This window comes from Eptesicus fuscus, chromosome 6 (assembly GCF_027574615.1).
Source record: "Eptesicus fuscus isolate TK198812 chromosome 6, DD_ASM_mEF_20220401, whole genome shotgun sequence".
NCBI lineage: Eukaryota > Metazoa > Chordata > Mammalia > Chiroptera > Vespertilionidae > Eptesicus > Eptesicus fuscus.
The window spans coordinates 55881103-55905404 of record NC_072478.1 but is presented as its reverse complement, the minus strand read 5'-3'; the positions used below and the strand labels follow the sequence as shown (position 1 = coordinate 55905404).

The following is a 24302-nucleotide window of genomic DNA, read 5'->3' as shown; positions in this document are numbered from 1 at the left end:
TTATCTGAGTGGCGCTATCTAGGAGTCTGATAACTGAAGTTGTAATTCAGATACCAAGATAGGATCACTTCAAGTGCTTTGAAGATTTGGGGTTAATTAGCAACAATTTTAACTATAAAAATTAAAATAAAACATTAGGATATGTGTATTCAGGGTTCTCCAGAGAAACAGAATCAGTAGGATACAGATAGAGATAGAGATAGAGATAGAGATACAGATACAGATACAGATACAGATACAGATACAGATACAGATACAGATAGACAGATCGATAGATAGATAAATCAGAGGAGATTTATTATAGGCTCTGGCTCACATGAGCATGGAGGCTGAGGCATCTCACGATCTGCTGTCTGCAGGCTGGAGAGCCAGGAAAGCTGGTGGTGTCACTCCTGGTCCTAGTCCAAGGCCTGAGACCCAGGAGCACCCATGTCCCAGGGCAGGAGAAGATGGATATCTCAGCTCAAGCAAAAAGGAAAAGCAAATTTGCCTTTCTTTGCCTTTGCCTTTTGTGTTCTCTTCAGCTGCTCAGCAGGTTGCATGATGCCCACCTGCCTCTCTACTCAGTCTGCAATTCAAGACCCTTCACAGACACATCCAGGAATAGCATTTACCATCTCGCTAGGCATCCCTTAGCCCAGTCAAGGCGACACACACAGTTAACCATCACTCTGCGTTCATCTACATCTAAATTTCTCTTCAAACATTTATGGCACATATACTGAGTCTGCCCAAGAACGACTGGCATGTAATTACAGCGCAGTGTGCCAAGTTGTATAATAGAAGCATGGACAGGGGATGCAGTTAACTCTTATAAGCCTGAGAGTGGCCGCAAAAAAAGCTCACTCAGCTCACACATCTGGGCACTGTGTTCCAGTCTATGTGGTGGTGCAGACATACATGTATGTTTCATTGTACAGAGGATTTAAATCAGTTTATAAGAAGATATACAATAAAGTAGAAAGTAGTACTAATAAAGTAGACCAGGGAAAACAAATTAAAATGGAAAGTCAAGGCTAAGAGGAAAATGAGCACATGTGTGTTGCATAAGTAACTGCGGTGCAGATATACTGCTGTGGGTAGTTACTATACATTTGTAGTCCTAGTCTGGATGGTTCTCTAAGACTCGTGGTGAGGGAGGTGTGTATGACATTGAGATGAAGGAAGAATGTTTTAAAAGCTCCTAAAAGGTACAGATCCAGGCATGGTACCTGCAGGGTGGGTGGTGGGGAAGAGCCACTGAGGCTGTTTGCAGAGGCTTCCTCGGGAGGGATGCCTGCGTCGAGGAGAGTGTCCCACCTGAGCACTGACTCTTGCACAGCCATCAGCGCTCCAGTCTCCATCCAGGTGGAAGTTCTGTTTCGACAAAGCATTTAGTAACTACTTCTGTCTCTTATCCAAGTTCAACACACAGCCAAGTGGATGTGGAGTTTATTTATTTATTTTTAAAATATATTTTATTGATTTTTTACAGAGAGGAAGGGAGATGATAGAGAGTTAGAAACATCCATGACAGAGAAACATCTATCAGCTGCCTCCTGCACACCTCCCTACTGGGGATGTGCCCGCAACCAAGGTACATGCCCTTGACCGGAATCGAACCTGGGACCCTTCAGTCCACAGGCTGACGCTCTATCCACTGAGCCAAACCGGTTAGGGTGTGGATGTCGAGTTTAGATGGTGAATTGTTCTCCTAGATACTGTCATTGGTGTTTGGCTTGTGTTTGATAATTTCATCATTGTCATTTACAATAATACCAGAACAGATGATATAATATAATGATGAGTAGGATTTTATACCCAGGTATATATGTATGGACTGTGTGTGTGTGTGTGTGTGTGTGTATACACGTATATATATATACACACACATATACACACATATACAGTATATATATACACACACACACACATATATACACACATGTACAGTATATATATACACAGTATATATACATACACACATATATATATTTTAACATGAGTTGTGTGTGTTTTTTTTAACATTTTATTGATTTCAGAGAGAGAAGGGAGAGGGACAGAGAGATAGAAACATCAATGATGAAAGAGAATCATTGATCGGCTGCCTCCCACATGCCTCACACTGGGGATTGAGCCCACAACCCAGGCATGTGCCCTGACCGGGGATGGAACCGTGACCTCTTGGTTCATAGGTCGACAATCAACCACTGAGCTATACCCAGATTTTTTAGTGGATTCCATATTTTAAACCTAAGGCAGAATGTGAAGTTTATTCTGATTTTTTAGTACATTATTTGGGGCATTGGTTTTGTGTGTTTTATTAATTGATGAACATATGGAAAGTTTTAGCAGTTACTAATTGTTACTTTTACATAAATTACATACATGGAAGCGGACACCTAGACAGTTATGTGATTTGTTTCTGGGTTGAAATTTTCTGTTGTTAAATCTACTCCAATTTGAAATTTTAAGACTGTTTGCTACAGATTATGCTAAGCATCTTTCTTCTACTTTTGCTTTCCTGACCTTTATCCTCTGCTTCATTCTTTTTTCTGTCTCTGCAACATTAGGTGGACAAGAGAAGCTATTTTCAGACTTTGCTGGTTTATTTAAAGTTCAGCACTCTTCCATCCACCATTGCTGGTGTATAGCGCCAAAGGAACCACAGCCCGTGTTAGAAGCAGAACACACACACACACACACACACACACACACACACAATGATGAAAAAGAACAATCTTGAAAACCATAGAGAAGTATTTGTCATGATAAATGAAAGAAGTGGTGTATACACTTGATTGCATTTATGTGAAAATAAAGAAAAAGCCAGGCTGATACTTCCAAGTCTACCTTTGGGTGAGATACTATTGAGACCTGTGAGTTGTGCTTTGGGGCTTATTTTGCCCACAGGTGGATCATCCTCAGACAGTGATTTCTGGTAGGGTCGGGAATGTCTCGCGTGGCTGGAGTGAAAGAGTCACGGTGACTTGCCCCGTGCTGACAGCGCCCAGGGTCTTGATGGACACTTGGGAAAGTGAGAGAAATGGAAAGCAAGGCGGGCTTATGCGGGATCTCAGACTGAGGATCCCGGTTTTTCCCCCAGCCTCCTTGCACTAGATATCAAAGGGCTCACAGTAAAGACTGGAGATGTCTTTCTCTGAAATGTATGTCCACCTCTTGTCTTTTTCCATTTCAGAATGCATATGTTCCCGTGAAAAACTCAGCATCAGGCCTCTGCCCCGATATTTGGGGAAATCAGATTCCTTTGGGGGAGGGAGGGGACAGGGAAGCAAAGAGAGGAGATTGATTGCAAAGAGCTGAGCTCACGGACTGTGGGCAGCTGTAAGGTCCCCTGAGCACTGCGTCAATAGTCTCAAAGGGCCTGAAGAATGCTCTGGAGAGTTAAAAAGCCCAAATGTTGTTAATTTGCCAGCTTGGCTGTGGATTAGCGTAGTTCTTAGATGCTAGTTTTGGGGTTAGTTTGAGAAGCTGCAGACTCCCGTTTCCCTGCCTTTAGCCTGTCTGGGCCTCCACAATGTCAACAGCAGTCTTCCCGGTGTGTGGGAGATGGGAGAGCAGCACTTACCTGCGTCTCACCCCTTCCCCTTTCATCAGCGGGACTTCTCCATCCCTGTGACCTTCGGCTCTGAAGCCTGCAGTGCCCCTCGGTGCAGGTCTGCCTTTCCCAACACTGCCAGGGCTGCCACGGGTTATGCAACCAGAAGTAAGTAACTTCCCAGATAAAAGATCCAGAGTCTGGAAGCACGGACTGTGTTTAAGTACAAAGATCTAAGTCAGCAAAGGGCTGTCTAGCAATTTGCCCCCTCCAGTTCTTCGAATGGTCATTTTTATGCTCCAGAATCTTAGCACACCTTAACAGTGGAAGATCCGGTTTGCGTTCTACCACATCGCTGCCTCATCTCTAAAACGGCTCTCCAAGGCATGCTGCTGTTCTCCATTCTTCACTCTTTCGCACGAAAAAGCCGTTTCTTGCCTAAGGAGTAAGTGGTCTGGCTCATGTAGCCACATCACTGTCGCCTGACCATCTGCCTGCTTGACTGTCTGGAATCTTCCGTCACAATAAGGCAGGAGGAGAGCCTATGCTTCTTATAAGTGACTAGAGGCCTTATAAGTGACTAGGTGCATGAAATTTGTGCACAGGGGTGCGGGGACGGGGGTGGGGGGGGGGGAGGTCCTCTCAGCCCAGCCTGCACCCTCTCCAGTCAGGAACCCTTGGGGGATGTCTGACTGCCCTCTCACAATCCTGGACTGCTGGCTCCTAACCGCTCATCTGCCTGATCACTCCTAACTGCCCACCCTGCAAGCCTGATCACCCCTAACCACCTCTGCTTGCCAACCTGATCGCCTCTCACTGCCCCCCCTGCTGGCTTGGTTGCCGCTAACTGCCCGCCCTGCCAGCCTGATCACCCCTAACTGCCCCCGCTGCCAGGCTGGTTGCCCCCAACTGCCCCCCTCCCCGCCAGCCTGGTCTCCCCCAACTCCCCCCCATCCCACCCCCCCGCTGACCTGATCACCCCTCACTGCCCCCCCCTGCTGGCCTGGTCGCCCCACACAGCCTGCTGTTCAGTCGCTTGGTCATCCCTCACTAACCCTCCTGCTGGTCTGGTCACCCCATGTAGCCTGTTCGGTCGTCCGTCTGATTGTTTTGATTGTGATAATCCCTGGCCTTTTATATATATGGATATTTGGGCAACTTCTTGTAAACTAAAAGTAAACATATATAAGACAACAAAGTGGAATTGCCTTGTATGTTATTTCCTTTATGTTTCCCTATAATTTCCCTAAATCACATCAAACTAGCTCTGTAGCAGATTCAGCAGTATTTTTTCCTGTGACTGTATCTTTCTTTGAGCTTCTATAAAGTTTACCCAAGGTCTAGTGGTGTGCCAGACAGGTATTTATGTAAAGATCAAGTTAGGAAGCAGTTGTGGGCAAATGCTGTTGAAATATGTAACCTGTAGCTTTTAATTAGGAAAAAAGAACAACTAATTTAAAAATGAGTTGTTTTGGGGAAAAAAAAAAATACTGATGGAAGCATGTCATAAGGACTCAGGGGTGAGCCCCTGGCTAAATCAGATGGTTGATCCACACAATAATGAAGGACAGAAATGAATTAGAAACCCTTGGGGGATAACAGCAGGAATCCATGCTGGTCATAAGTAAATGGGACAGGCAGGGAGGGCTTTTGCTCACTGTAGAATGCTGGTTGCCAACTGGTGAATGTGGAGCTTTTAGGAAATTCAGGACAAATAAAATTATTTAAAGGACATACATATTTCTCTTTCGTCGTAAGTTTAACTATGGTCTGGAAGATCTCAGGTCAGAAGGCCTGGATTAAAATTTTGGCACTTGATAGCTTTGACTTGGGCCAGTTTCTTGTCCCCTTTGAGCTTGTGTTTCGTACCCTGTGACACGGGAGAGAACATATCTACCGCCCAGGGTTGTGGCAAGGATTACATTCAATAATGCATGTGAAAAGACTACACGCACTCCTAAAACATAATGTGGCCAAAACAGGAATATAAGGAATTTAACTTCCATACACATCTTCTTTAGAATAAAAACAAAATTTGTAATGTTAAGTTTTCACCAAACAAATCTTCAGAAAACTAAGGGTAATAGTTATAATAAAAATAATAGTAAGGATAACAATTAAAATAGCAACTTTTTATGCTGACCACATGCCAGGCACTGTGCTTATCACTTTCCAGGTATTCTCATTGAATCCTGATCACACCTGAACGAGGTAGAGGTACCCACAGGACCACTGAGATGCAGCTAAGTTGTCACACAACTTGTCACTGGAGAGCCAGAGTTCAAGTTCAAGTCTAACTTCAAAATTCATGCTCTAACCCCACACTGTGCTGCTTCCCTTTAATCAATTTTTTTTCTCTTTCCCAAAGGGGCAGGGTACCCATAGTTTTTAGTAGAGGAGCATGTGATCTGAAATGCATGAATTGGGGGTTGATCATGGGAAATTGAGAGCGTCCACACCTGTGCTTCAAGCTTTCATGGAGCCTTTATTTATTTCCCATTGGTCAAACTTTATCATTGACAACTAGTGTCTATTTCACGGAATATATTTAACAGAGTCAAATTTGAATTCCGAATGGGAACTAATTACATTCAACTGCAATTAGAAGTTAAGCCACGCTGCCAGGTGTGACTCCTGGGGATGGTTATTTCCATATCAGTAGTCTTAGTATAATAGTAACTATCCCTCTGTGCTTACCAGAGCCAAGGAACTTGCTAAAACATACCTGTGTGACATTGAGAGAGGCTGCATAGCACAGTGGTTAAAGCACCTAGGTTCTGAAGCCAGACTGCCCGGGTTTGAATCGGTTATATATACATAGGTGAATCACTTCACCTCTATACCTCAGCATCCACTTTTATAAAATGGAGGTAATGATAGTGCCTTCGTCACCGTTGTTAGGAGGATTAAAGTGGGTAGTAATTGCTACAGCACTAGGCATATATAAGCACTATATAAATGTTAAATTAAAAAATCTGAGAAAATACTTTTCCATTTTACTAGTGAGAGGGGAGGTTTAAAGAATAAATTGAAAATGTGCCCAAGTGAGCAAAGGATATGGAGTATGACACTAGCAGATGGAAGCTGCGAGAAGCTTGGGAAGGCTGGGTGAAGAGTGGGTGAGATTGGGGCAAGAACCTGGATGGGGTTGTGGGGTCGTAGAGGATAGACTGTGGGTGCGTAGCTCACAGACAAGAGCTGTTTCAAGGAAACCTTCCGTGGGGTACACAAAGAAGGAATCTGACCTGGAATGATCTAGGAAGTCGGGCTCTCAGAAGTTGAGTTTGATTTAGATTCTCTTTGACGTACCGTATTTTCTGGCGTATAAGATGACTGGGCGTATAGAAGATTTTCCTGGGTTAAAAAGTCGTCTTATACGCCGGAAAATACAGTAAATTTCATGGCTTTCTTAAAGCTTCAAGATGCTGTTGTTACTGAATACAATTTATTTCTCTTACATTCAAATTGTGTTTACATGTTTGTCTTCTATTCATGTATTTGTGCTCAAGAGTAATTGATGTTTGCCTAGAAAAAAAAAATACTACAAAGTTGCTACATTTAGGCAAAACTATCTTAATTTTTAAAAGATGCCCCCCACCCAAAGAAAACCCAACCAGAAAAGTGGAAGAGAACTTTACAAACAACTTCCACAATCTCTTCCCAGTTTTGTAGCACTGAGTAATGTAGTCTGGTGGTTATGACCTTGCTTCAAACCCTGGCCCTCAGGGTAGCAGCTGTGTAACTGTGGCTGTGCTACTGAGCTGGGCAGAGTCAACTTCCTCCTGTGTTGTGAGGGTTCAGCCATCTCTTGGAAACTCCAGGTGGGGAGGGACAGTGGCTGTCCCTCTGCGGTGTCCTGCACAGTGCCTCGCCTGCACTCCGTGTTCCGTGGGTGTATGTGTCGTGCACATATCAGTGAACTTTATCTAATACTAGAGGCCCAGTGCACAAAATTTGTGCACTCAGGAGTGGGGGAGGCGGTTCCCTCAACCCGGTCTATGCTCTCTCACAGTCCGGGAGCCCTCAGGGGATGTCAGTCGGACATCCTTAGCACTGCCGTGGAGGCGGGAGAGGCTCCTGCCACCGCCTCTGTGCTTGCCAGCTATGAGCCTGCCTTCAGGCTGAGCAGTGTTCCCCCTGTGGAACACTGACCACCAGGAGGCAGCTCCTGCGTTGAGCAGGATTGGGCTGAAACTGGCTCTCCGACATCCCCCGAGGGGTCCCAGATTATGAGAGGGCGCAGGCCAGACCAAGGGACCCCATCAGTGCACGATCAGGGTCAGGAGGGATGCGGGAGGTTGTCCAGCCGGGAGGGACCGCGGGAGGGCTTCAGGGCGTGTCTGGCCCATCTTGCTCAGTCCCAATCAGCCAGACCCCAGCAGCAAGCTAACCTACTGGTCAAAGCGTCTGCCCCCTGGTGGTCAGTGCACGTTATAGAGACTGGTCGACTGGTTGACTCTCTGCCCCCTGGTAGTCAGTGCATGTCATAGCGAGTGGTTGAGCGGCCTTAGCATATCATTAGCATATTACACTTTGATTGGTTGAACGAACGACCGGACGACCGGACATTTAACATATTAGGCTTTTATTATATAGGATTATTTCAGATCTCCCCTGCCGTCGCCTCACCACCAAAAGCAAACAAAAAGATCAAGTGACACCACTCAGATATATATTTTTAATTTAACCTCCATTAAAGGTTCTGAGAATCTCAGTGTAAAATTTTTCTGATATATCCTGAGATCGGATTTTACTTCCTACATATGCTGCATGTGATGCTGTTAACATCTAAGTGGTCTTGTCCTCTCCCCCACTTGCTACTTGAAATGTTTCTGTGCCTGTCACTGGACACACGCTGTCTGGGCCATCTGTCTGGTATCGATATTACACTGGGCACAGCTGCTTTGCCCGCTTGGTGCCTTTCCCCCGTCAACCTGTCTTCAGATGAGAACGGCTGCAGCTGGACTGGCTGTCGGGCCATTCTGGATTAGCCCCGGGCCACCTTCCCACTCTTAGGTGACCTCAGTGGTGTGTCGTGAGACCCAGCCGAGGCACAGTCAACACTGAACTCCGTATGCGGTGGAGCTGCCGATGTAGGTGGGGCAGCATTATCATCAGCCAGAATCTCAGTGTAAAATTTTTCTGATATATCCTGAGATCGGATTTTACTTCCTACATATTTTACTTGTACAGCCAGGCAGGAAGGGCCCTGGAGTTCAAGTCCCTTGCTTTTGTGTGTGAGGAAGTTGAGACTCTGAGAAGTCAAGTGATTTGCTCAAAGTCACAAAAGTAATTATTATCATAGCCAGGACCAGAACTCGGGTGTCTCGACTCCTTACCTAAATGCCTTTTCCGGGTCTTCAGAACCAAAAGGTGTTCGTGTGCCCCTGGTAGCAGACAGCTCTTTTCCATTATGTCTCTGTCGATAAACGCAGGCAAGGGCCTGGCAACGTTGCTATAGAACTCTCTTCTGTGTTCAAAAAAAGTGTGTCCATAAACATTTGGTGGGTCACTTGTGGGCCTTAGTGTGGTTACTGGACAGCTTTACCACTGACAGCGTGGTGATCCAGTTTCAGACAGTACTTCCCCATCTCCAAAAAGCTCCCCAGACTAGTAGGTGCCCGGGATGCCCTCCAGGATCTAGAGGGTGTATGGATGCTCTCCAAAGCTCAGCCCCTCTTTCCAATTTTAGCTGTTTCTTTTTCATTCCTCCTCCTTGTGCCTTGGCAACCCAGAAAAGCCGAGTCCAACAGCAGAATCACAAATGCCTCCTGAAACTCGCTTCCTGGAATGAAAATATCTCCTGAAACTTTCTTCGTTTGTTGTTCTTTTTTTTCTAACCAAAAAGGGGTTTTGTTTTCTTTTAACCTAAAAAGATGCATAAACACTTTGAAAAGCAGAGGTGCCTCACTGAGGAAAGGCAGAACTCTGATTTCCCCCTCCTGAGAGGTCAGGAAAAGAAAGGAAGAACGGCTTTTCCTCCTTGTAAAGGCTCTCAGCAATCGGAGATTTTCAAGGGACTGAGGGAGGTGTGGTGAAATCCCCCAGGAGGAGCCTTTTCTCTTCCCGAATACCGCTGCGGAGGGGGTGTGGAACTAGCTTAGGGTTTTTACCAGGATTAGAACTCCCAAAAATATAGGAGCAACACACACAGTCTGGTTTTAAAATGATTAAAAAAAAATAAATAGTACGGGTGTAAAGAAAGTGTTTTAATATTGACCTCTTCTTTCAAAGGAGATTCTTTGCATTCAAATGAACCAGTAGGAGCCGCCCTCAAAGGGAAGCCGCACACCGCAGTCCTTCTCGGACGCTGCCAAGCAGGAGTGGCCCTATTCAGGGCTCTGAAGACAAGGGCCCCAGGAGACTCCACGCTCCCAGATTTCTGTTTCCATAAAATAGAAATAGCCTGACACACGGAAAGAAAAGATTAAGAGGAAGGCATTCCTCACCCTGTCTTCCTGTTTCTGACCTGAGTCAGGCCTAGAGTTTGCAAATCCTCATTCTATTTTTTAAAAATAGTTATTACACTATTATTAACCGTATTCCCTGTGCTGTACTGTGCCAGGCCCTTGCTGTATTCATCAACACAGCCCTAATGGAAAATAGCCAGCTGCTACCCGGTGGTACCTAAATCCTCATTCTTTGAGCAGGATCGTCACCCCCCTCCCCCATACTCCATTCCTCTTCCCCAAGAAATAAGAATCCCACGTAGGTGTGTCTAAACGTGGATGATTAGTCTGGATGCTTACTCTTTCCTTGCCCACCAGTCGAAAACAGATGCCTTAATGATCTCTTCCCTGAAATATTGCTGAAGGGAAAGGAACAAGCAATTGTAATCGTGTCCATGTGAATTTTGTGTAATACAGTGATCCCCTGAAATCAACCTGATATGTTTCTCCTTGCTTCTACATAAATCCTCTTAGTTCTAGAGTTTAGCTTGATATCTTATCTCTCTCCCTCCTTGCCATCACCAGCCACTTTTTACTGCAGTTTTCTGAGAATTGTGACACTGAGGAAATAGGAAATCCACACATTCCAACCAGGGTGTTACCACCCCTCCCAACGCAGTGTGCCATACTGCATGCCCAAAGCCATGGGTAACATGGACCGTCTTCCTGGAGTGTCAGTTTTACTGGATTGTAAGTTATGTAAAATATTTTTGCATTTGAGAAGTAAAGAGGAGTAGAGCATAAAATATATGTGACTTTGGTGAGAAAGAGCAAAATCTCAATGCCATTCCATAATTCCAGGGGAGCTGCTAGGACCCCTGATTAGGATCCTCTCCTCTGTCACTGACATTTACTTTGGTGGAAAATGTTGAGAAATCCTGGGGACATGTCTCTCAGAAAGATTGTGTATCTTTCTCTTCTGCTTACTAACTCTTAACGGGGCCATATAACACCCTGTATGTCTCCAATGTTATCTCCACTTTAACATGAGGCTTTCTGCAGCTCTTTACCTTCAGTATCTTCATTTGGTTTTCACTGTAAGAGCTGGCGTATCTGTGCTCACGGACTGGAATTCCTTTCCTGGATGGGGATTCTGAGCTGGGAGACGTACATTTAGAGCCCCCAGAGTAGAGCTAGTAGGAACAACTGTTTTAGTTGGGAATGTACTATGGAGAGCTCAGAGGAATGGATCCCGAATCTTGAAGATGGGATTGGAAAAGGAATAGATAATAGGACATTTTAGCCATTAAAAAAAAATGGTAAAGGACCATTTTAAATTGCCTCTTTACATTCCTTTTATGAACGTTTTATTGAGGAATGCTTGGCATAGAATAAACAACACATATTTAAAGCGTCCAGTGTGGAGAAACCAAGATGGCGGCATAGGTAAACACCTAAACTGCTGTCTCACACAACAATTTCAAAATTACAACTAAAAGACAAAATGGACATCATCCAGAACCACAGGAAGGCTGGCTGAGTGGAAATTCTACAACTAGAAGGAAAGAGAAAAGCACACTGAGACTCAGAGGAGCTGCAGGAGGCAGAGGTACTGAGACGCACATGCGGAGAGGACTGGCAACTGAGTGCACGGCTGGCTTTCTCAAGCGGGAGGGAGACAAAAGCTCCTGACTGCACTGAACTCCAGTTCCGGGTGAGACTCTGGGGACCCAGACTCATTCGGGGAGAAACTGGACTGTCTGGCAGCGGGCGGAACTTGAGGGCGGCCTTCTCTCAGAGGTGCTTGCAGCGATTACCCTGGGACACTGAGACACAGGGGCCTATTAGGGCAGGGCTGACGGGAAACCAATGCTGTCTGCTCCGCCCTGAGTCTCTGCCCCATTCAAGCTGAGCACAGAGGCTTTTGCAAGTCTTGTCTCATAAGGGTGTCTCCAGCACAGAAGTTCTCCCAGCGTAGACACAGCTGATCCTCACAGCCAGTTGGCCTGGAGGTCAATTCCTCCCAGTGATACCAACAACAATCAAGGCTTAACTACAACAAGACTGTGCACACAGCCCACAAAGGGGTGCACCAAGAGTGTCCACTTCAGGTAACTGGGGAGGCTGAGCCACTGGGCCCTATAGGACACCTAGCACACAAAGCCACTCTATCAACTCAGGAAAGCAGCCAAAATGCATAGACAAAGAAACAGATCACAAATGAAAGAAATGGAGGAAAACAAACGACTGGATATAGAGTTCAAAACCATGGTTATAAGGTTTTTCAAGAATTTTCTAGAAAAGGCCGATAAATTTAGCGAGACCCTCGAGGATATGAAAAAGGACCAATTAGAAATTAAGCATACACTGACTGAAATAAAAAATATTATACAGAGATCTAACAGCAGACTAGAGGATCACAAGAATCAAGTCAAAGATTTGAAATACAAAGAAGCAAAAAACACTCAACCAGAAAAGAAAAAAGAATACAAAAATATGAAGATAGTGTAAGGAGCCTCTGGGACAACTTCAAGCGTACCAACATCAGAATTATGGGGGTGCCAGAAGAAGAGAGAGAGCAAGATACTGAAAACCTATTTGAAGAAATAATGACCGAAAACTTCCCCTACCTGGTGAAAGAAATAGACTCACAAGTCCAGGAAGTGCAGAGAACCCCAAACAAAAGGAATCCAAAGAGGACCACAACAAGACACATCATAATTAAAATGCCAATAGCAAAAGACAAAGAGAGAATATTAAAAGCAGCAAGAGAAAAACAGTTAGTTACCTACAAGGGAGCACCCATACGGCTGTCAGCTGATTTCTCAACAGAAACTATGCAGGCCAGATGGGAGTGGCAAGAAATATTCAAAGTGATGAATAGGAAGAACCTACAACCAAGATTACTCTACCCAGCAAAGCTATCATTCAGAATTGAAGGGCAGATAAAGAGCTTCACAGATAAGAAAAAGCTAAAGGAGTTCATCACCACCAAACCAGTATTATATGAAATGCTGAAAGGTACTCTTTAAGAAGAGGAAGAAGAAGAAAAAGTAAAGATAAAAATTATGAACAACAAATACATGTCTATCAACAAGTGAATCTAAAAATCAAGTGAATAAAAAATCGGATGAACAGAATAAACTGGTGAATATAATAGAATCAGGGGCATAGAAAGGGAGTGGACTGACAATTCTCGGGGGGAAAGGGGTGTTGGGGGTGCGGGAAGAGACTGGACAAAAAGCGTACACCTATGGATGAGGACATTTGGGGGGGGGGATAAGGGCAGAGGGTGGGGTGGGAACCGGGTGGAGGGAACCTATGGGGGAAAAAAGAGGAACAATTGTAATCTGAACAATAAAGATATATTAAATTTAAAAAATAAATAAGTAAAGCGTCCAGTGTGGTTAGTGTTGGTATCTACCTCTGAAAACATCACCATAATCTGGATCATGGACTCACTCATCACCCACACAAGTTCACTCCTGCACCTTTGCAATCTCTCCCTCCAGCCCTAGCCTCTTCCCCAGGCAACTACTGATCTGCTTTGTGTCACCATACAGTGGTTTGCATGTGCATGAAATCATATAGTTTGTACTCTTTGTCAGCCTTCTTGCAGCATATTACCCGGAGCTTCATTTATGTTGTGTGAATCAATATTTCATTCCTTTTTGTCGCTGAGTAATGTTCTGTTGAATGGATATGTAACGGGATTACAAGTGGATACTTCCTTAAATACACACACACACACACACACACACACACACACACACACACACACACACACCCTCAGTCCTAAAGTCAGCTTTTTAAAAAAACTTTTTATTGAATTTATTGGGCTGATATTGGTTAATAAAATTACATACGTTTCAGGAGTAAAAGTCTGTAATACATCATCTATACGTACTGTATTTTCCGGCGTATAAGACGACTTTTTAGCCCAGGAAAATCTTCTATACGCCCAGTCGTCTTATACGCTGGAAAATACGGTATATTGTATTGTGTGTTCATCACCCCAAGTCAAGTCTCCTTCTGTCACCCTTTCTCTCTCCTATTAAAGTCAGCTTCTTAATGGGAAAACAGTAGAGGCATTTTCACCAAAGTTAAGAATAAGTCAAGGAAGTTAACTATCTTTACTACTTTTTAACATTATATTGGCAGTATTCACCAATGCAATTAAACAAGAGAAAACAATTGAAAAGGGAAAATTAAAGCTGTATTTGCTGGTGACATGATCATTTATCTGGAGAGCTCTCTAATGAATCAATGGTAAAACTAACTCAGACAACAAAGAAGTCATCCAGGTAATAGGATATAAAAAAGTAACAGAAATATCATAAATATCATAACCATATATGTCATTACCAATTAGAAGATATAATGGAAGAGAAAACCCCATTTAAAATAGCAACAGAAAAGATAAAACACTTAAGAATAAATTTAAGCCAAAGCCGGTTTGGGTCAGTGGATAAAGCGTCGGCCTGCGGACTCAGGGGTCCCAGGTTCAATTCCGGTCAGGGGCATGTACCTTGGTTGCGGGCACATCCCCAGTGGGGGGTGTGCAGGAGGCAGCTGATCGGTGTTTCTCTCTCATCGATGTTTCTGGCTCTCTGACCCTCTCTCTTCCTCTCTGTAGAAAATCAATAAAATATATATTTTTTAAAAAGAATAAATTTAACAAGAAATTTAAAACCTATAGTCAGTGTTATAGATTGAATTGTGACCCCCCCCCCCAATTTATATGTTGAAGCCCCAGTCATAAGTACCTCAGAGTGTGACTGTATTTGGAGATAGGGCCTTTAAAAAGTTAAAATTAGGCCATTGGAGTGAGCTCTAATCCAAGCTGCCTGGTGTTCTTATAAGAAGAGGGGATTAGGACATACAGAGAGACACGGGGAAAAAGCTATGTGAGGACACAGCAAGAAAGTGCTCATCTGCAAGCCAAGAGGAGAGGCCTCGGGAGAAACCTTGACCTTGGAATTCCAGCCTCCAGAACTTTGAGTAAATAAATTTCTGTTGTTTAAGCACTCAGTCTGTGGTATTTTGTTACGGCAGCCCTCACAAACTCATACAGACCAGAACTATGGAACACTCCTGAAACACACAAAAGTAGACTTGAGCAGACCTTCCTAGTTCTTGACTAGGACACTTCAACATAATCAAGACATTCATTCTTAGTAAGTTAATGTATAAATATAATATGTTCCTAATTAAAGTACCAATAATACTCTTTTTTTCTTCTGAAAGTAGACGAAGTGATAGGTAAAGTTCATATGGAAAAGTAAGCATGCAGCATTGAAAGGAAGAACTGTGAGAGGGGACTAGCCCTGTCTATAGTAAAACATACTATAAAGACTCTATAATTAAAACAGAGCGGTACCGGGGCACAGACTAGAATAGAATGGAATGGAATGCCTAAAAATAGATCCTAACATGTATGGAACTTTATGAGAAAAGTGGTATCTCCAGTCACTGGGACAAAGATGGGCTTTTTAATGGTGTTGGGGCAACTGGCTAACCATTTGGAAAAAGATGAAATTAGATCTGTTCCTCCTACTATAAATAAAACTGAACTCCACATGGATCAGAGCTCTAAGTAAAATAAGAAACTTTATATGCACTCCAAGAATACATGGATGAATTCCTCCTTACGATCTGGGTGTAGGAGCGAGCTTTCTATGAATCAAAATCCATGTACAGTAAAAGAAATTATTGATAAATTTGCAGCCAAAAAATAAACTTGTACGGAAGCAAAATCAAGACAGCTTGTGATAAAATATTTGTAACATATAAATATATCATGGGTTGACATCTCTAATATATATTTTTAAATGAAAAATGACCCCAAAATGGGCAAAAGACACAAGCAGACAATTCACACACACACACACACACACACACACACACACACACACACGATATTAAAATGTCCTCTGAAATATCAACTTTCACCATATTAAGAGAAATGTAAATTAAAATTGCACCAAAATACCATTTGTCACCCATCAGAGTGTCCAAAAAAAATCAAAAGCTTGACAACATAGTCTGTCCTGGAAGCTGTGGGGAAAGAGTCACCCTCATATGTTGCTGGTGGCAATGCAAAATGCTGCAACCCTAATAAGGGGGATTCGACAATAACAAAATAATACCTGCATTTACCCTTTCACCCAGTGTTTCCATGTCTAGGAATTTATCCTGGAGACACACCTTGAACAGTACAATATATATGTGCTGGCTTATTCATTGCAGTATTATGTCTGATGGTAAAATATTGTAAACTAAGTAAATGCCCAGCCGTGCGAAATTGGTTGAATAAATGATGGTATTATTAGCTGTAAAGACAAATGAGGAAGATCTTTATAAACTAGAGTGAAGTTAATTCTAGGATATAGTGGAAAAAAGCATAGTAGGCTGACTCTCTTTTTTAGGAATAAAAATGAAGTAAGAGAGCATATATTTATCCTGGCTGGTGTTGCTCAGTGGTTGGCGTGTTGGCCCGCACACCAAAGGGTCTTGCGTTTGATTACCGGTCAGGGGCACACACCCGGACTGCAGGTTTGATCCACGGCCCCAGTGAGGGGGGCGCGCATGCATGAGGAAGCCAATTGATGTGTCTCTTTCACATTGATGTTTCTCTCCCTCTCCTTCTCCCTCTCTCCCCCACCCCTCCCCTTCTTCCCTTCCATTCTCTCTAAAAATCAATGGGAAAAAAATGGCCTTGGGTGAGAATTAACAACAAAAAAAGAAAAGTGAAAGAAAGAAAGCATATATTTATGTATTTTATTTTTTTTAAAGGAAGGATAAATCAGAAAAAAGTGAAATTGATTATCCTCTGAGGAAGTTAGGTGGAGGGACTGAGTAAATAATTGTAATATATATTTACTAGTATAATAAGATGCTATACCCACCATGGGTGGGTTTTACAGACATAATGCTGAACCTAAGAAGCTAGATACACAAGTCTATATGATTCCATTTATATGGAGATTTGTGTGTTTTAGTATAGATGTGTGATACATCAGTACATTTTTTAAGTTTATTAAACGATACCTGTACCTATGTCAGCAGTGGCAAAATCATCTTAACAGTCAGAGGTGAGGAAAAACATTATTTTTCTTGTCAAGTTCATCTATAGGATGCTGATTTGTTGTAGCTGGTGGCTCACTTCTCCCAGGTCTTTAGCAAAAGCTGGTCAGTCTCACCTGCAATGTCCACTAAGGATAGCACTGAGAGCCAGACCACTGCACACCACACATCAGAGTTACCGGAACACTGTGCAGAGTATCAGCTCGGGGTGCAGGGTGTGTGTGTGTGTGTGTGTGTGTGTGTTGGGGGTTAGAGGTCCTCTGAGGGGTTAAGATGGAGAATTGATTCATATTGTTATCTGGTACTACCTTCGTAGGGAGGGGAACAGAGGCCAATATTTGCCCCCTTTTAAAGGTGTACCAATCAGAAATGAGGCAATAGCTAGATGACCAAACAAGGCAAGTTGTAAAGTGGTAACTTCGGCTGCAGCAGCTAAAAGAAAAAGAGAAGGTTTGATTGCATAAGGCAGTGGACTATTTCATAGCATGAGTTTATTTTGGAATATAGATTTCTTTTGGTGTAGGGGGAGCCTTTAAGACTATCGGAAATTTTTTGTTCAACAAAACAAAGTAGATTACACTGCAGGTGGCTATTGAAAGGTAGAAGGAGGAATTATTCTTTTAATGACTTGGTTTGGGCAGATTCCAACACTGTGCTTAAAAGAAAATACATTTATTTATTATATTAACAAGGTATGTTTCTAAGGGAAATCACATTGCTACAGGATTATAGCAATATTATGTAAAATTTAAGATGCAGCGTATGAGAAACTTGTAACATTTTTCAGCTCATGAATAAGTGACGATCCAAGTGTTAAGAGCACTTTTTTCCCACCCTGTAGAAATGTTAGAAATTATGGATAAATTCCCTGGAAAGCCCTCAAAAATCTACTTAATTCCTAAAGCCTCTAAGTATTGTTTCATTGGGACAATAAATTCTGAATCCTAACTCCCAGCAACAATAACAGATTTTAAATGTCTTCCTCTCTCCTCCCATGCAGTTTACCAAATGGGTTGTTTTTGTCTTTCTAGCCAAGGCCACGGAGCAGCAGGGATTCCAAGGGCCTTTGTTACTGGGGAGAGCCATCTGGTGACCCTGGCAGGAAGCTAGGCTCTAACCCTGGTGAGGGCTCTGTTCGCCAGCCCAGCCAGCCCTTCCCCTGGACTCTGGTTGCACTTGTAGGGGCTCTGCTGCTGGAGATTTCCGACCGTGCTAATTATTAACTCCTTCGGCTCCGCACACACACAGCTTTGAGGCATGGCCTGTTTTCTTTCCTTCTCTGCTGGTATAAACAGTTTTGGCCTTCAGTATTCACCTAGCACCGTGGTCAGCAAACTGCGGCTCGCGAGCCACATGCGGCTCTTTGGCCCCTTGAGTGTGGCTCTTCCACAAAATACCACGGCCTGGGAGAGCCTATTTTGAAGAAGTGGCGTTAGAAGAAGTTTAAGTTTAAAAATTTTGGCTCTCAAAAGAAATTTCAATCGTTGTACTGTTGATATTTGGCTCTGTTGACTAATGAGTTTGCCGACCACTGACCTAGCAAAATGTGGATTGTATAAAATGTCTTTTTTTTTTTAACCTACCAGGTAGTGAATAGGATGACTGATAAGTGGGTAAATACATTAAGATCCTTAGAGAAAAGATGTTCCTAAGGTACAGTCATGTATCACAGAACATGTTTGGTCAACAACAGATCACACATATCCTATATAATAAAAGGCTAATATGCAAATCATCCAAATGGTGGAACAACTGGTCATTATGATGCACACTGACTACCAGGGGGCAGACACTCAACTCAGGAGCTGCCCTCTAGTGGTCAGTGCAATCCCACGGGGGGGGGGGGGGGGAGCACTGCTCAGCTGGGCTCATGGCTGGTGAGCACGGCAGCGGTGGTGAGAGCCTCTCCCGCCTCCACAGCAGTGCTAAGGATGTCCAACATCCCCCAAGGGCTCCCGGACTGCGAGAGGGCGCAGGCCAGGCTGAGGGACCCCCCCCCCCCCCCACTGAGTGCACGAATTTCGTGCACCAGGCCTCTATTGTAAGATTATAATGGAGATGAAAACTTCCTGTCACCTAGTGACATCATAGTGGTCGTGATGCGGTAGCAAAACGCATTCCTCACATGTTTGTAATGACGCTGGTGTAAACAAACCTCCTGGGCCGCCAGTCATATTAATGCACATGCCATTACAGTGTTTCCTGTTATTAAGCGGCATGTGACTATATGACTAGGAGGACACAACATAAAGTCTGTCCCACAAAATATCCTGTTTTGTCCAATTAACTGTCTACATTGGCATTTGGATTTATACTGTTCACTGTATTTACCCTCTCACCTTTACTCACTTCCTTTTGGTTTAAAGTGAGTTGGGTCCATTTAAAACATGTATGGTGAATAATTCATATCATTAATAGGTATTATTAACTCTTAAATGTCAAATCTGATCAGCCAGGGATATAAAGTGGACTCGTCAATGATGACATATGTATGCTCTTAATTGTGCTTCGGTGTTTAGTAAATGAAACAATTGAGAATAGGGGAGCCATAACTTGTTAACCTACATGGACGTATGTTGCAGACTTTCCCTGGACAGTCTGTCATTGCCGCTCATCTTCAGCATAAGTCTCCAGTGATTCTAAAGGGACGGTATTTTTTTTTTTTTTTACCGCATTTGTTCCTGAGTGAAAAATGGCTTTTCATTTGGATGGCGCTTTTGAGTTGGCAGCAGGGCAGGGTTCAGATAATTTGTTACGTACAGGTTATGCTGCGACTTTATTGCGATGTTGTTATAGATTTTCATCATTCTCATTTTTGTCTTTTCCTTTTTTTTTTTTTCCAGTTCTTCCTCCAGTGCTGGTCCCAAGACACAGCGAGTATAACCCTCAGCACAGCCTCTTAGCTCAGTTCCGCAACTTGGGACAAAATGAGCCTCACATGCCACTCAACGCCACTTTTCCGGATTCGTTCCAGCAACCCAACAGCCACCCGTTCCCTCACTCCCCCAACAGCAGCTACCCCAACTCCCCTGGAAGCAGCAGTAGCACCTACCCTCACTCTCCCACCAGCTCTGACCCGGGAAGCCCTTTTCAGATGCCAGGTAGGTTGGACTGTTGGGGGCTGCTCTGCGGTCAGTTCCCACGGTGTTATCGCGGTGTGGGGAGAAGCTGGTGTGCCTGGAGGGGGAGTGTGTCCGCTCTGGTACACGGCCCTGTGCTCCAGGGCTCAGGACTCGACTGGTTGAAAGGAGACCTCGTAGCTAAGTAGTAGGCACGTGTCTTGTTTTATTCGCCAGGCACAGATGCTCCAATGAGTTTTATGTTTTCATTCTGAAGGGCTTGGAAACAGCTGCATCTTTCTGGGCGTGGCATCATTGCTAACAGTCTTTGCGCTTGATAAAAGAAAGAGAAAAATAGTGTGTTGCACACATTTGCTTTGGGAGAAACACAGCCTCCCTCAGCATTGTTTCATACGTGGAATAAAAACCCCTGCTGCAAGTGCAACCTCAGAAAAGACATTTCCTGAGGGATCACAGTCCCCTTCTTAATTAAATTCATTTAAGGGGTGATGTAATCCCAAGAAACATATACTTTAACAACAAAGGAATTGCAACAGATGTACTGGAAACCATCTGCTTGTTTAACTTAGCAAAGACAGAAAACAATTATCCTCCTTTTTCAGACTTAACTGATGGTGTAATATTTATCAGAATAAATGATTAATTAGGACATTTTGTTTGTCAAGTTAATAGGTTAATAAGCCAGCACCTCAGAGAACAAAAATGATTAGTAACAAATTTCATGCCAGTAGACCTCAAGAAACACAGTCTAAATAAAGATGTTCTTGGCATCTGTGTACTTGACCTCTGTGAACGAGTGGGCAGGCATGTTCATTGGGCCACTGACATTTTTTGAAAGTAAATTTGAATTCGACATCAGTGCGGGTGTGTCCTCAAAAATTGAAAAGTGTCCACACTTGATATTGCTCTCTTTAGTTTATATATCTGTTGCTCCCTTTTATGTTAAGCCTGGTTACTTTGCGTTGTTTTGCTTGTTTTTCAATCCACAACTGTTTCAGATGAGGGTGGGAGATTGACTAGTTTAAAAATCAAGCTAATATCCTCTGGTGACTTCCTGTCCACTCCCTTTCAGACCTTGTGTGTGTGATGAGCAGGATAATAGGGAGGAGGTAACTTCAGAAGGCTTTTGAGCAGTGGCAAACCGGGGTGGGCCCAAGGGTGAAAAGCCTGAAGGTGATTGCTTTAATGTACACTTCTTCCCCGGCGGCCAAGGGACGAAGGCTCAGGCCCCGGAGGGGAAGTATGAAGAAGAGGAGGTGGAAGGAGGGACTTGTGGGGACGGTGGGCACCACCAGTGGTATCTGGTCCCTCTCGGTGGTGCTGGTGCCACAGGTTGCCCATGACGTTTTCACCTGCGAATTTGAAGAAATGTGTTGTCTTTCGTCTCGGAGGAGGCTCTTTGTCTTCCTTCCTGAGTGGAAGTAAAGCCAAGTCAGTGTTCCAGGTGCAGGGAAGAAGCTGGATTAAAAGAAGCCGGAGGAGGGTGAAAAAGGCAGCCGGATAAGGTCCCCGCAGCCCTGTCTTTGTGCTCCGAGCCCTTGCTCGTTAACAGCTGGCCCGTGGGAAGCCACTAGATGCTGTGATTCAGTCCTGAACAGTCACTCTTGGAAATCGCTGCGGAACTCTAGTGGAGCCCAATTAGTACTTGCATTTGATGGTTGCCCAAGTGGTCGAGGGGACTTACCTAAGTCAGCGTGCTTCCCTAGGGCGAGACTTCGTTCCCTGCTCTGCCCTGCGTGCCCCAGGGGCTCACGCTAGCCAGGGAGTAATTGTTTTGGGGGGAAACCATGCTCTTTATTTTATTTAAGAATACAGAACACCTGTGTTAGGGTCTTTGTTTCCGAAGTCAATATTGTGTGCTGCCTCTTATTTGCCAGTTGGCTATGACTTTCCCGAGGAAACATGTATGTAAATTCTGAAATAAAAGATAGCTGCGATAAACTGATTTGTTTCCTCTTTTGCTGTTAGGGATTTTAAAAGTAGTGATTATTGAAGAGGGTGGGGAGAAGGTAGTCCTGACAGGTCGCCTGAAGTCTTGAAAAAGTAAGTTTAAGTCTGGAAGTTGAGTAATGAAACTCAGTGGCGACTCCTAAGAGCCCACCAGTTTCCTGTTGGAGACCCGGAAGCCCCTTGCGTCGAGCAGTCCTCTGGAGCTTTCAGAGGTTTTCCATCGACCAGTGCGAGGGGAGTGCGGAGGTCCTCTCAGCGTGGGTTGTACGCAAGGGGGTATAATGCTCGTCCGATGGTGTTACAGTGGCACCATCCCGGGCTGGCAGGCCACTTCTGGAACTGGCACTTAGTGCTTTTCCTCCCCCTGAGTTTTGACTAAAATTGTGTAAGATCACGAGATATGGTAGTAATCTTCAGAAAGTGCACAGCAGCCCAGTGTCTGGAGCCTCCAATCTTTGGAAAGGGAGGTGGAAACAGCAACTTAATCTCTTACGCATTTCAGGACAGAAGAGGATATATATGTTTTAAGTGTGTGTGTTTGTTGAGGATTTAAAAATTGTGTTTTTTGGTTTCTTTCTTTCTTTCTTTTTTTTTTTACTTTGTAGCTGATACGCCACCACCTGCTTACCTGCCTCCTGAAGACCCCATGACCCAGGATGGCTCTCAGCCAATGGACACAAACATGATGGCGCCTTCACTGCCCCCCGAAATCAACAGAGGAGGTAAATGAATTGCCACTGATTCCCTTTTGAGAGCCTCAGGTTTATCTGCCCAAATGTGGCTTTCTCTCACAAAACTGCATTCGTCTTTAAAAAGAGAGCTGTTTGAGGAAGATACAGCACAATAAGGAGCTCTGTAGAAACAATTCCTTGGGTTACAGATAAGTCTTTTCCATGAAGAACAAACACACTGATTTAACTAATGAAGGCCTACGTGTAATTGAGCAGTCATCTGTTTAGAGCTTCCATACTTACTAGTAATTCTGAATTGGTGAAAAAAGAATATTTTAAGCAAAGGACAAAGGGGCATTGAGAAATGATGACCATAACAATACTGAAGTGGAATTTCCACGGGTGATTTCCAAAGTTATAAGTTCATGTCACAAGGCTTTGGAGAAGAAGGTTCCTTTGTACTTAGGGTGGATAGTGATCAGCCGCCTCTATTTTCCAGCCCTCCTCCATGCACAGGGGCAGCTGGCACAGACCAATACGCTTGTTTCTGGCTTGCTGTTTGTGTTTGTTTCTAACCTCGCTGCTAAAAGGAGTTGAGGCACATGTCTTTCCTGTCCGCACCCGGAAGAGCTCTAAGCAGAACGAACGTTCTTTCCCTCTCTAGTAGAGGGCGGGTCTGTTTGCAGCTCTGCATACTCCTTGGCCATGACGGAGGGGAGGACGCCATCCTTCCTCCAGGGCTGCAGTGCCAAGTCGAGTGGCTTAAGGCAGCAGGGAGCCCAGGTGAGTGAGTGCTGGGAAAATCTCCGAGCATCAGTAAGAAGTCACGGCCACGCTGTTGAGTAAAGCCGCTCCCACAACCTCTCCTGGAGGACAGTGCTGCAAGGTGCACTCGGCGCATGGCCTGGGTCATCGAATTTGTGCAGACTTTACACAAATTGGAGTTGAAATGCAGTTCAGTGACTAGATATGTCTTAGGTCATTCTCATCAACTTTTTTATTAAAATTGAGGACACCTCACACTTTGTCAGGCTTGTTTGTATTTTTGAAGTTCTTAAAATTTGATGATGAACTAGGCCTTTCTTAGATATGCAGTGTGATAAGCTGGAATGTACACCTTTTTTGTTGGCTCTGATGATCTCTAGAACATCCTCTCAAACATATGATTATGAGCCAACAAAGGTTGTGGTTGGAGAAAAGAACTCCTGTCTCACACATCTTTGGGATTTTTATTTGGGGAACAGGATTGCAGGAAAGGGTGGCATATACAGTTATGAGCATGCTGACCTGTAAATGTTATTGTTAAGTCTAAAATGTCTGATTTCAGGAAATTGACCTTTAAATTGTTTTAAAATTTTTTCCTTTAAATAGCTTTAAACATTTTCCCCATTAGAATAAGTTTATAGTTAATATTTTCATGAGGAAGGAACGTTGGCCTTTTTGTTGTTGTTGTTGTTGTTGTTGTTGTTGTTTAATTTGGAGTGGTTTTCCTAGAGCAGGGGTCAGCACACTACAGTCTACAGGTTAATTCAGACTCTTCCTGTTTTTATAAATAAAGTTTTATTAGGACACACTGTGTTCATTCATT

The 24302-nt window shown here is 43.8% G+C and overlaps 1 protein-coding gene across 3 annotated transcripts in view; it reads left to right on the top strand.

The window, feature by feature from the left end:
- Nucleotides 1-24302, top strand: part of SMAD1 (SMAD family member 1) — a 75351-nt gene that overhangs the window by 38687 nt on the left and 12362 nt on the right. For all 3 annotated transcript variants that reach the window (XM_008143875.3, XM_054717699.1, XM_054717700.1), the window contains exons 3-4: nucleotides 19857-20114; nucleotides 22649-22765. In XM_008143875.3, the coding sequence (XP_008142097.1) occupies nucleotides 19857-20114; nucleotides 22649-22765 (375 nt within the window). The remainder of the gene's footprint in view (nucleotides 1-19856; nucleotides 20115-22648; nucleotides 22766-24302) is intronic.